The sequence below is a fragment of the Phallusia mammillata genome, chromosome 1, assembly GCF_965637545.1.
Source record: "Phallusia mammillata chromosome 1, kaPhaMamm4.hap1.1, whole genome shotgun sequence".
In the NCBI taxonomy this organism is placed as follows: domain Eukaryota; kingdom Metazoa; phylum Chordata; class Ascidiacea; order Phlebobranchia; family Ascidiidae; genus Phallusia; species Phallusia mammillata.
Genome location: NC_137252.1, coordinates 33299527 through 33313939, shown reverse-complemented (window position 1 = coordinate 33313939; position 14413 = coordinate 33299527). Strand labels below are relative to the sequence as shown.

Sequence of the window (14413 nt, the reverse complement as noted above, 5' to 3'; positions counted from 1 at the left end):
GCTATATCTGCGGTACCTGCGAAAATTTCCACAACATTGGGCATCAAAAAGCTTACAAATATATGTTGCATTTACTGGGTTTTTTTGTTGCCGGTCTCATTAAATTCATACTTTATTCATAACATTTGTGCTGGCTACAAAGTAAAGCACAACAATGGACAGCTCACAATCCCACATAGCACAAGCTGTTTAAATATCAACCAATTTGGACATTGTTTACAAATACCACCAACTTTATTGGGCTAATGGGGTAACAAAAGGGGTTAAAGGGTGATGTACAACTACTGTCATACTAAAAAGTCACAATTTTATAAATGGTACAAAATCAAAACAATTTAGACATAGTTTAAAAATTACACCAATCTTTGAGGTCTTAGGCTGTTTGGGTTTTGGGTTATTAAGTGAAGCAATTGATTTACACCCTACAGCAGGGCTACTCAACAAAGGTTGGGACACATCTGTCAGAAATGCAAATGCAGCTTGTCTCAACCAGTTTTGGTTATAGCTAATGGGAAAAATCACAGTCAAATATTAAAGTTGAACTGGGCACTAAACATAATTTACTCCTTGTGAGAGTACGTTTGCACGAAAATGCTCCGTAAGGTAATAATTAAATATTCAGTTTTTTTATTAGAACAAAATGGCAAAAAAGTCTGCAAACACTACGTTTTAAAACTTTTCCTTGAAATAGAAAACATTTTTGATCAAACATAAAATCATAAATAGGTTTAGGAAAAGTGTTTGTGTCTTGTGCAAAAAAACAAGGCAATCAATTATTTTCGCACATTTATTGCAACATTTAAGGCAGTGGTCCCAAACCAGGAGCTAAATTACAGTCTTAAGGGCAAGAATCCACACTTACAGTTCCAATAATAACTGTAGTCTTTCCTAATGAGTAAACCAGCAGTTCCCTTTATATTGACATTACTTTACATCACTTTGCATTTTAGAAACAAAGCACCATTGAATTTGACTTTATAACTCTTCATGAAAACCATTGTTTCCATGTTAGCTAAAAAGGGCATGGCTAAAGCAAGGTTTCCATTAATGATGTTGAATGTTTGAAATAAGTAGTGATGCACTGCAGTTTCTGTTGGTTGAAACATTTTGGCCTAATATGCTGTTTTGACCCTAACTTTTTTTTACAAATTCCGTCCAAACTGAGCTTTTTTGTGTAAGAAATTAATGCCTTTTAGTATTTCTAATTTAAATCGAATTAATTTAAATAAAATTTTTGTTTCATTTTAAGACAGGTTCGCTGCACCAATGAAAATAAGTACAAAAAAGGTTAATTTCTGGTTACAACAAAAACGGCAAAACTATAGACAAACAATTATTCATACCAAATGAATTAGTTTTACTTAAAAAAAAATATCAACAACAGAAAACACAACTTAAATTTGATTTTTATCCTATAGGCACACAAGGTGTCAAATGTTGTTTGTATAGGACATTTTTACCAAGTGCTCAGATGCACTAATCATAATATACCCACAATTTACAACACTTTGTCTGATTCTTTAGACTCCGACTCCTGGTAAATAGCGCAAAATCCGACTCCGAATCCTCATAATACTCCGGTGCAACGAACAATCATTGTTTTAACGAAGCATAAATGAAAGCAAAATAAACTCCAGAATCCCGATCCGGCAAATCTGATAAAACGTAAACTCCGGCAAATATTGGCAAAATCCGACTTCTAGCACACCTGTACTCCGGCTCGTGAACAAGCACTTCTAGCATAAACCTTTATTGTGTCATTGATTTTGTGTACGTGCCGCGTAATTCTCGTGCGCTGATTGGTCGAAATGTGTGAAAACTTATCATGCGCATCACGCATTTGCGTAACATGGTGCGAGAAAAATGGCATCGACCCAATATTTAACGTGAAGATTATGAACGAAGAATTATATGAAGTGGTTATTTCGGTTACAACAATGTAAAATTAAGGTTGTTTATTTATGGCCGTTCTTTTAAAAACTCACTTAAATTTTCTTGTTTAAAAATCACTGATTACGGAAACTTCTGCTCCTAAATATCTGAACCAAATATTCCGCTTGACACGCTATTAAAACTGCTCGTGACGTAACAATCCACGGAGTGACGTCACAACGCGTCATAACAGTCGCCACAAAGGCTAGTGGTGCACCACATAATATCTTTTTGCTGGCATATTCGTTAAACTTGTCACGTGTCTTTGTAAAATCTCTAAACCGAAAAAAATTGGCTAATTAAAAAACTGAAAATACTTTTTTTATTGTTTCGTTTTATTGCAATTGAATGCATACATACAAATGTAAAATGGACAATTTTTATGTGTACTATGCACAACACAATTTGCAAATAAATACCGAAATTTAACTAAACGATGCTCATAATTAACATAGTTTGACATTGACAAAATATTAAGATTTTCTTTTTTGATGATGAAAGAGAAATGTTATATTAACAGGTAAAATAAGTTCTGGGAATGGCTGCATTGTTGTACAAGTTCAAATCTTAGATGACTATTTATTACAAACAAAATCACAATTTTTTAACAGTTATAGTAAATGTTAAATTTTGGAATAAGTTTACATTTTTAATGATATGGAAACTTTATGAATGGCAGAACTTAAAATACGGTCTTTAATACTATACCAGGGTGGCAAAACACAAGGCATGTGGTCCAAAGGCGACTTTTGGTGGTTAAAAATGACTTTTCGTTTTTCTGTGGTGGTGATAATTATTTGGTTAAAAAAGGAGACACAAATTAGATTTTTACATAATCAAAGCAATAACTTAAACATTAAGTGACACAAACTAAAATTAGAATGTGTATTTTTTTCTGCCTGCAGTTCTTATTGAAATTTGCACCCCCTGTACTATACTGATGCAATACCTAGAACACATTCCACACACTAAGTAACAAGCTAAAATAATTAAAACGATCACCACAAATGAAGCCACATGACAGAACCCCAATATCAATCTCTTAACCATTGCTAAGTACCCACAATGCACCATTCTGATCTAGCTTTAGCTGCTGCTGTTCGCACTGAGCGTTTGCGATCATCAAGCGTGTGACAGAGGCTTTTGATTACTCTGTTTTTCATTGGAATAAGGGTTGGTGATGGGAGAAGCGTCAGTGATCCGATGCATGTGACAGCCTGAATAAAAAAACATGCATAATTTATTAAATAAAGCTACACTAGGGGTTTTCAACTAGTGGTCAGTGGTAACTTTGTGGTCCACAAGACGTTAATTATATTAGATGATAAACTGGAATTAGTTGCATACTAGAAGGGTGGCTTAGCACATATTGCCATTGCACATATACTATAACCTATTTTGGTCCCATATCAGCCACTGTATTTTATACCTTTAGTTGTTTCTGCATGCAGAAACTCATGGGTCCCCCACACATGCAAAGTTGTAACTAGTGCATTTTTGGAAAAAACAATAATAAATTTAGGTGCTATGAGTTTAAACAGGACGAAAAAAAGTCTTCAGAAATAATCATGCTGTGTGAGATAGAAACTACACAAGTCACATTTAATTCGACAGTCATGTAAAATTTTATCCAAACCGGACCATGTTTAAAATTCTGACCACTAGGGGTGTTATTAGCAACATTCCTTAACGCTTCTGACGTCATAAGGCTGTTAATACACTCTCTGACCGGCATGTCCAAAATGCCTACCAAGTAATGCACAAACACATGTACCATGTGTTCTGTTGCCTATACTATACCGTTACACCACAGAAATCTTTCATTTGTGGTGCGCAGCAACATACAAAATTGTTTCACATTTTGGGGTCTAGCGGGGTAAATACTGGGGTTATTAAGTCAAAAGAAGCAGATAGCACATCTACATAACTATATCTACCATCTGTGAAAGTTTCATCCAAATCCACCAAAGATTTCATGCCAAAAGTGCATGGACAAACTTCGGCGGAAAAAAGAAAAAAACAGAGTGTAATCAAGATGTGTCCCCTTCAGGGAAGGGGACCCATAATAATTTACTGAATATTCAGTGCAAAAAAAGGTTATCCAAGTGATTGGCCAAATATTGTTAGCTGTTGTTTGATATCACTCTTAAAAATTCTGTATTGAAATAACATATGTCAAGCCAATATGCTTGTTGTGGTTGCTTTCAACTGACTGGTACACGATATTTATTTCATTAAATTGGTGGTCTAAGCCTGAAACGAGTTGAGAACACTGATTTACATCATGGGGTGCAAAACCAGTTTCCAGATGCTTTAAGGTAAGGGAAACAAGTTACTTTCCAGGAAATATAGAAGAGAGTGCAAGAACTATGTAGTGATTTCAAAGGCATACCAACAAATGCTTCAAAACTCCTGATGTACATGAAATACATTTGAACACCCTGAACATAAAATACACTTTTCTAATTGCACAAGAAAAAAATTAACAGCTCAAAACGCCTAGCAAAAATCAGAGAGTTCAATGGATGACTTATTATTGAGCATGATGCATTCAGGCCTTGACTGCACACCAAGGAGTAATGATAAAAACAAAAAAAAACATTTGCAGCATCACAAAACATTTTTGGCTTAAAAAAACAAACAAATATTACCTTTAGTCTAACTGACATGTTGCCTTTAAATTCCAACAACGATAGAAAATTATCCAGAAGTGTGTCTGCATAGGAATCCATTAAATCTGGTGCATCCTGTAATTGTAAATCAGTTCCATATAATAGTTTCAGTTGAACATAACGTAATGTACCAAAGGTGTGAACAAATAGAGGTTACAGTGATACTTAAAGTATGGTTTGTCTTGGACTCATTGTAATCAAGAAAAAGTGCTGTTGAGAACAAGTTTTATCACTTAGAATTTGTGCTTAACAAATTAACTATTTTTCTTTAAAAACCACATTAAACACAAAGTTTGCTTATATTTCATTTGCTTAGTGTGTATAGTTATATATCTGGTAAAAGTAACAATTTATCCAAGAGCATGCAGTAAAACACTGGAAAATACACTGGTATTTTAGCCAAAAAAGTGTAAAAAATACTTGTAAAGTGCAACAAAACAGCAAACACAAGGGGTTTAGGAAAAGTAACTAAGGGGGCAAAAATTCTTTATAGTTGACAAAAGAATTCCTTTTTACCTGAATGAGGTTCAAAAGGGCGGATAAAGCAGATAAAAGAAGTGAAGAAACTTTTGAATGAAGTGACTGCAGTAGTAGAGGCATTAAGTTAGAGAATTGTGCCAGCAAAACCTGGGAAAAAATGCAAAGGTTATTGTAACTGTTACGTTTATTAACGTTTATTAAAACAACACATGCCTTTTCTCTTTTCTTGCTGTGTATATAAACATGCCTATTTTTGCATGTGCACTACCTTAACTGATGATGGCAACTGTTTTAGTTGAAATATCTGGTAAAAATATAAATTTGGAACAAAAATGAGAACAAGTTTATTGAAAGATGTTACTTTTCTGGCACACTATGACACAATTACTACAATTTAGAGTGAGTTTAGACCATTTAGTCCAAAAAATACCAGCTATATGACATTCTTCCAAAACATTTTTAATTTTTTTATTGTCTATTTCAACTTTTCAAGTAAAACTAAAATCAATTAAACTAATTGTCACCTGTTTGTGAATAAGAACAAGCATTTCTGCCAAGGCAGTTAGGTAGTTTGCTTTTCTATTTTGATTTTCCTCTTCTTGAGGTTCATCCAATTTCATGGTTTTAAATGCGTTGACAATCTTCGGTAAAACAAGAAGGAAGAATCTTTGTTTGTACATCATCTTCGTTATGGCATGAGACGCACTGTTTAAAACCTGTGAAATAAAAAATATATAAAATAAAAAAAAAGAAGGTTCTGTTGCTACTTTGGGACCGGACTGATCAACTTAGACGATGTTGTCAACTTTAGCTTTAAGCACTTTAGTCATACATTACATCATTTGCTTGTGGGGATTTTTTTTAAATTATAAAAATGTAACATATTTAAGCTGATAGTTTGTTGGTTAAACAAGGTTTACATTATAGTGTACCTCTTCTGATTCTCTCATAAGAACACTAAAACCAGCCGCAGCCATTTCTCCAATCTCTGCAACACCAAATTGTGTCATGATCAAATCAACAAAATCCATTGTTCTGGCAGTATTCCGTTGAGCCAATGCCTTCGTTGTCCAAATCAACAAAGTCATACACTGTGTTTTGTTGCTGGATGCTCCTGCTTTTCGTTTCTTTTCAAAAACTTTTGATACATTGTCCAGTGTCTGTGATGTAAAAAATATACTTAAAAAAAGTATTATAGCTTTGAGTCAGTAGTTAGAGCAGTCAGTAGTTACACACTGCATTGTTGAGTTATTTTCTGTGCTTTCATTAAGCAGTCATATTCATAAGCGTATTAATATTTGTGGTTTTGATATTTTTTCAAACCAATGCCATCGATGGTTTGTTAATGCTTACAAAAGTATTGTGTTAAAATTTTTTTGTTCAGCTGTGTTTGGTTCGCGAGATATTGGTGTCGAAAGTGAACCCCTTTTGGACATTTTGAGCGGTGGCGCGTCATTGATTGCTGGCGAGCGGGGACGGCAACATTATGCGCAAGTTATGAACTTCAAGTTAATATTCGGAGCTGAGCCCCCGATATTGCAATAACCAGTTAGGGCTTTTTGAAAACGGCATGTTCTGCAGAAACAGAATATGTCAGTGGCTTTTATTCTGCGAAACGTGTTAAAGCATTAAGCAGTCATATTTATAAGCATATTAATATTTGTGGTTTTGATATTTTTTCATACCAATGCCATCGATGGTTTGATAATGCTTACAAAAGTATTGTGTTAAAAATTTTTTGTTCAGCTTTGTTTGGTTCGCGAGATATTGGGGTCGAAAGTGCACCCTTTGCGTGGTTGCTGGCGCCTTTTTTTGCTGGTTGCCAGGATCGCGTAGGTTTTATAACATATGTGACGTAACTCGAAAATGCTGCAGATGTCCTGTTTTTATACGAGTTCCTGTGCAAGACCAATCTCAGCAGGTCCCAAACAAGTAAAAGAGGTCAAGACAGGACAATTAAATGCTTCTGGTGTGAAATTTTTGCATGCAATCCACAAAAATGGTGTCCAAATTTTTTGTTAAACAAAATCTTGTGCAGCTGCCACACCCTGCAGACTGGACCAACTGCACAAGGTACCTAGCAGACTTAGGGCATCAAGCAGACCAGCAGTTTTCAGAGAACTTGACTTTTGTAGATACTAAACTTGTTGTAAATGCTACCAACCTATCAACATCAATAAATTAAAAACTGTTTTGACCTGGTTTTGATTATCATTTGTTTCAATACATCTTTCTTCGAAACTCCGCTTCATTTAATGCAAAACAATCCACTTGGCAGATCCAGGCCTGGTTTCCCAGATCTGCCACTTTACAATGTAGAAGTCAACAGTTGGTGAATATTATTTATTACTTAAAACATCTGAATGAAATTACATGAAGCTAAATTGAAAACAACACAATTTAGTTGATAGCAAGCAGTGTATTACAAAACAATTCATTTTCTAATCATTTATTTTTAATATTTACTTTTCAAAAGGTTAGTGTGTAACGTAATAATTTCCAGGCTATTTGTAAAAACTAGTAAGTGTAAAATTAAGTATACAAACGGAATTTCCTGTATTCCAAGCGAAAACACTGCAATACTGATAGAAAAATAATGTGTTCCAATTCCAAGCTTTTATTTTGTACACAAAGCATAAAATCCTAGAACTTTGCGCTAACTTTCAAAAGAGGAACTTGGTGATGAGATGAAAAGAAAATGGCTTCACGAAATAGAATTAGCTCGCAAAAAGTTGAGGTGAATCCCCTAACCGTGAAGAACAACCTTTAGACACGGGTCACTGAACAGAGTGATACAAGTGTTGGGCAGACTACAACGATTTTATTTTAACTAATGACGAAGTATGGGATGGTAACACAATAAAATTACTGGGAAGTTTTGTAACACAGATCACGCTAGCTGCAGGCAAAACAACATATTGAAAGGTATTGTCACTGCCTAGTTTAATACCATTGTCATTCTGCCAGAATAAAATCGAAAAAAGGAATGCGATACGAGAGAACGTCAAGGATGGTTGCGCAACGAACGTTTTGGCCAAATCAAAATATTGACAAAATACGCTAAATTTAATACGATTTTTGAAACCTTTTCGGGCCCATTATTTTTTTTTAAATCGCAACATTGCCTTATCTTTTAGTCTATTTTAATAATCCGTTTTCGAAAAAGTGAACCCGACTCGATAATTACAGCAAAACGCAATTAACTAACACCCACTTTGGGCCAAATGCCGAAACTGACGAAATACGCTAACTTTATTAAAAATTTTGAAATATTTTCGGGCCCATTATTTTCTTCAAATTCGCACCATTGACTCATCTTTTAGTCTATTTTATTAATCCGTTTTCAAAAAAGTGAACCCGACTCGATAATTACAGCAAAATGCAATTAACTAACACCCTCTTTGGGCCAAATGCCGAAACTGACGAAATACGCTAAGTTCAATACAATTTTTGAAATCTTTTCGGGCCCATTATTTTTTTTAAATTCGCAGCTTTGCCTCATCTTTTAGTCTATTTTAATAATCCGTTTTCAAAAAACTGAACCCGACTCGATAATTACAGCAAAATGCAATTAACTAACACCCACTTTGGGCCAAATGCCGAAACTGACAAAATACGCTAACTTTATTACAATTTTTGAAATCTTTTCGGGCCCATTATTTTTTTTAAATTCGCACCATTGCCTCATCTTTTAGTCTATTTTAATAATCCGTTTTCAAAAAAGTGAACCCGACTCGATAATTAGAGCAAAATGCAATTAACTAACACCCACTTTGGGCCAAATGCCGAAACTGACGAAATACGCTAACTTTATTACAATTTTTGAAATATTTTCGGGCCCATTATTTTTTTTAAATTCGCAGCTTTGCCTCATCTTTTAGTCTATTTTAATAATCCGTTTTCAAAAAAGTGAACCCGACTCGATAATTACAGCAAAATGCAATTAACTAACACCCACTTTGGGCCAAATGCCGAAACTGACGAATTACGCTAAGTTCAATACAATTTTTGAAATCTTTTCGGGACCATTATTTTTTTAAATTCGCAACATTGCCTCATCTTTTAGTCTATTTTATTAATCCGGTTTCAAAAAACTGAACCCGACTCGATAATTACAGCAAAATGCAATTAACTAACACCCACTTTGGGCCAAATGCCGAAACTGACGAAATACGCTAACTTTATTACAATTTTTGAAATCTTTTCGGGCCCATTATTTCCTTTAAATTCGCCACATTGCCTCATCTTTTAGTCTATTTTAATAATCTGTTTTCAAAAAAGTGAACCCGACTCGATAATTACAGCAAAATGCAATTAACTAACACCCACTTTGGGCCAAATGCCGAAAGTGACGAAATACGCTAAGTTCAATACAATTTTTGAAATCTTTTCGGGCCCATTATTTTTTTTAAATTCGCAGCTTTGCCTCATCTTTTAGTCTATTTTATTAATCCGGTTTCAAAAAAGTGAACCCGACTCGATAATTACAGCAAAATGCAATTAACTAACACCCACTTTGGGCCAAATGCCAATAGGGACGAAATACGCTAAGTTCAATACAATTTTTGAAATCTTTTCGGGCCCATTATTTTTTTTAAATTTGCAACATTGCCTCTTCTTTTAGTCTATTTTATTAATCCGGTTTCAAAAAACTGAACCCGACTCGATAATTGCAGCAAAATGCAATTAACTAACACCCTCTTTGGGCCAAATGCCGAAACTGACAAAATACGCTAACTTTATTACAATTTTTGAAATCTTTTCGGGCCCATTATTTTCTTTAAATTCGCACCATTGTCTCATCTTTTAGTCTATTTTAATAATCCGTTTTCAAAAAAGTGAACCCGACTCGATAATTACAGCAAAATGCAATTAACTAACACCCACTTTGGGCCAAATGCCGAAACTGACGAAATACGCTAAGTTCAATACAATTTTTGAAATCTTTTCGGGCCCATTATTTTTTTTAAATTCGCAGCTTTGCCTCATCTTTTAGTCTATTTTATTAATCCGTTTTCAAAAAAGTGAACCCGACTCGATAATTACAGCAAAATGCAATTAACTAACACCCACTTTGGGCTAAATGCCAATAGGGACGAAATACGCTAAGTTCAATACAATTTTTGAAATCTTTTCGGGCCCATTATTTTTTTTAAATTCGCAACATTGCCTTATCTTTTAGTCTATTTTATTAATCCGGTTTCAAAAAAGTGAACCCGACTCGATAATTACAGCAAAATGCAATTAACTAACACCCTCTTTGGGCCAAATGCCGAAACTGACGAAATACGCTAAGTTCAATACAATTTTTGAAATCTTTTAGGGCCTATTATTTTAACCCTGTTCGCCTACAATTTTTATTTTGCCGGTATTGGTTGAAAGCCATTACACCAACGTCAAGGTTCCGACAGCAGTAGTGGTTTGATTTTTTGCAGATAAAATCTTTGTTTGGACAAATTTAGTAGTTTAACCATTAGAATGTACTGTTGTTTTTTGGGCTATGGTTACAATTTCCTGACCAATTATTTGTCCAAACAAAGAAAATAAAACTGCTAGCTTTCATGCAGTGCATGCACATAGCGCAACATTGTAACATGGAAATGCAGTTTTTTCATGCAATGCGATTTTTTTTCATGCAATTTTTTGATGGAATCATTTAATACGAAGATCAACATTTGTATTCGTTTTTAATATCATTGAAAAGTTTTTGTCGACATACCCATTTCTACGTACGACATATTCTTCACCTTCATGTATATAAGCTTCCAAATTTAGTACGTGGGTTAAAAACAAGTTGACATCAGAAGGAGTATTTTCAAGCGCGGAAGAAATCAAACTTCCTGATGGCGAATATTCAGATTTCAGTTCTTTTCCCACATAAGATTCTCTAAATATTTGTTGTCCAATAATACGCTGCCGCACGCGAGAACGACAGAATTTGTGATCAACAAAGCGCACAACATTCTCAAGGCATTCTTTATTTAAACCCTTACAAAACCTAAATTCTTGATTTATGCGAATCAGTTCACTTCTGCGCTTTTCATGAAACAAACACATACAATAACACTCGGGTAAGCATTTGGCTTCATTAAACGTTTTGGAAAGAATTGTATGCAGACTGTGAGCAATATACTTGTACGTTTCTTTTGTTTCTGAGTGTAGGTTTTCAAAGTCCGAAATCAGAATTAAATTGTCGTCAACTGATTGCTGTAGATCTATGTCTTTGCTGACAACAATGTCTTTCGTTGTAACAGATGACAAGTTGCAGTGACGTCGCCGTCTAACTATTACTTTAACTGACGTCGTTGGAGTTAGAGTTTTGGCAATTGCGTCAACATCTCCGCCGATTCGTTTTTTAAAAAACAGGCAACTTCCAGTCAGAATGTTTTCTTTTTCGCATTCAAATAATGTCCGTTTTACCATTTTATCATTGAAGAGGGTTAATCCTGGTTCATCAAATCTATAGCACTCGTAATGACCAGATGCAACGTTAGATCCCATATGAACTACCACAGAAACTAACTTGTAAGGATACGTTTGCGAAAAACATTGTAAGGATAGAGTTCTATCAGGGTTTACTGAAGTACAACACTTCTTTTGCAAAAACGTCAAAACGTTGCGAACAATTTCTTTGAATGCCCTATGAATATTCTTAAATTTCTTGCCGTTTAAAATTTCTGATGCCAATAACGTGGAGATGTATCCATATTGATCAGCACGAAAATAGTTACAAAGACGAACAACTCGTGCAATATAATGATCAACAGCCTTGTCTGTTAACCAACCAAGCGTTGTATCGGAGTGGGACTTATATGCGTTTTGCGTCAAAGCTGTGTACGTAGAACCAATTGGCTTAGGACAAATAGAGCACAAATCCAGCCATGATAACGTTTGATTACATGGCATAACAAGAGCCGAATTTGCAATTGTTACTGGGTTTAAAGGAACTTTATTCCAAACGAGACCTGCTACGGGTTTACACGTTGCAACAACATCGTCATTATTGGGACAAAATATGAAAGCAGGAATAACTGGGGTGTCTGTCATTTCGGTACTGTCCTGTAACGAAGTTGCCTTATTTTGATATTTTAGCTGTTTCACGAAACCTTGTGACGAGTAAAAACTGGTCGCATTGCGTTTTCTGTTCTTAAACCTAGACACAACCATAGGCATCGAAGTTGTAAACGGAACCAATTGTGTTTTCGAGACTTTTTTAGGAGTTGTTGTAAGGTGTTGCACAGAGTCGGCGAACTGTTTTTGTAAAACCTTTATGGCGTTGAAGTATTTTACCACGAAGTCGTCAATTCGCCCTACACGCTTGCCATCAATAAAATTAACTTTCATGTCTCCGAAATGTTCTTCAATTATACCTTGAGTTTGATTGTTTACCATAATAGTTTGGTGACCAGCTTGTTGCAAAATTTCACACTTTTTGAAAAATGCTTCGTACGCATCAAGTTGTTCGCTTGAAAGATTGCCTTTTGTGTCATGCCGAGTTAAATCTCCAAGCATTAACTGCGAGGTTGCGCAAATTCTACTTAAAATAATTTCCAGTACCTTCTCTCACAACTGAGGGTTGCAATAAACATTTTCGTCGCAATTGGTATACATGTGATCCTTGCACACCTGCGAAGTATTAAAATTATCTAAGTTATTTTTGTACCTAACGTAAAACGGTGAATGACGTTCCTGCAATCTGTCGGACGACTTGCAAGCATAAAAATAATCAGTGCTATCGTCGCTGCCGTTCTTACCATTGCCATCGTCGGTGTAGTCCCGTAGCCGAAATAATTGAAGGCGTTTAAAATGTTTTTCAACCAACGCAGAGGTTTTTTTACAGTTTGTCAAAATGTAAAAACTTTCTACGACCTCATCTAGTTCAGGTAGCGTCGTGCATGAAAACATTACGTTAATACAAAACAAGTAAGTTGTAACGATTTTACGCTTATTGCTGTATTTATGGCATAAACACTTGGCAGCTTTCATGGCATGACTGTAGCAATTATGAAAGATAGTTTTGGTCAAGTCAACCTCGTCAAATCTCCCGGTCACAATTTTGAAACAGCGGTTGTAAAAGTCTAATCGCGTTTCATGCAATATCGCTTTCAATGCAGCATTCCACATAGCCATTGACCCATGAACTACAATTAGCGATGGTTTTTTAGCACGACCACAAATTTTAGCCACGTCGAACAAAAAGTTTTTCAGCAAATGACTAATTGTATTTGCATCATGTAAACAACTGACACATGTTGTTACGGGAAGGGGAGTTCCACCTTGTGTTGGGTTTGTAATTAATAAGGTGTACACCTGAAAGTCGGAATAATTTTCAAAACGTCGCAAAATGCTTCCTGTCGAATCGTAGTACGCAATATCAAAAACACAAATTTGATTGAAAGTTTTTACCTGCGCATCGGAATACATTACGACCATTGGCGGATGAACAGAAATGTGTCTGATAAAGTATTGGCTTTCCTTTTCCATTTCTAAGCGTAAAGTATTTAGGTACCACAATTTGCTTATTCGGCGACCTAGACTTCCTTCACTTTTAATATTATTCAATACAGATTGGGACGGCAGATATGTGTGCGCACCTAACCAACGTTCTTCCGGTTCCATTTGGTCGTAAAGTTCTCTGTACTCTTTAACAGCGGTCTTCGTTTGCATGCTTTGGGATTAATAAAATAGACTAAAAGATGAGGCAAAGCTGCGAATTTAAAAAAATAATGGGCCCGAAAAGATTTCAAAAATTGTAATAAAGTTAGCGTATTTCGTCCCTATTGGCATTTGGCCCAAAGTGGGTGTTAGTTAATTGCATTTTGCTGTAATTATCGAGTCGGGTTCACTTTTTTGAAAACAGATTATTAAAATAGACTAAAAGATGAGGCAAAGCTGCGAATTTAAAAAAAATAATGGGCCCGAAAAAATTTCAAAAATTGTATTGAACTTAGCGTATTTCGTCAGTTTCGGCATTTGGCCCAAAGAGGGTGTTAGTTAATTGCATTTTGCTGTAATTATCGAGTCGGGTTCACTTTTTTGAAAACGGATTAATAAAGTAGACTAAAAGATGAGGCAATGGTGCGAATTTAAAAAAATAATGGGCCCGAAAAGATTTCAAAAATTGTATCGAACTTAGCATATTTCGTCCCTATTGGCATTTGGCCCAAAGTTGGTGTTAGTTAATTGCATTTTGCTGTAATTATCGAGTCGGGTTCACTTTTTTGAAAACGGATTAATAAAATAGACTAAAAGATGAGTCAATGTTGCGAGTTTAAAGAAAATAATGGGCCCGAAAAGATTTCAAAATTTTTAATAAAGTTGGCGTATTT

At 35.1% G+C, this 14413-nt stretch overlaps 1 protein-coding gene across 1 annotated transcript; it reads right to left on the bottom strand.

Annotated features, from left to right (window-relative positions):
* Positions 1-2236: 2236 nt before the first annotated feature.
* On the bottom strand, positions 2237-7484 carry LOC145208222 (MMS19 nucleotide excision repair protein homolog). Its single transcript, XM_080078894.1, has 6 exons — positions 7283-7484; positions 6017-6244; positions 5609-5800; positions 5121-5231; positions 4584-4679; positions 2237-3149 (listed from the first exon to the last, which is right to left on the bottom strand). The coding sequence occupies exons 1-6, from the start codon at positions 7334-7336 to the stop codon at positions 2985-2987; spliced, it is 846 nt and encodes a 281-aa protein (XP_079935020.1). The 5' UTR covers positions 7337-7484; the 3' UTR covers positions 2237-2984.
* Between the last annotated feature and the right edge of the window lie 6929 nt (positions 7485-14413).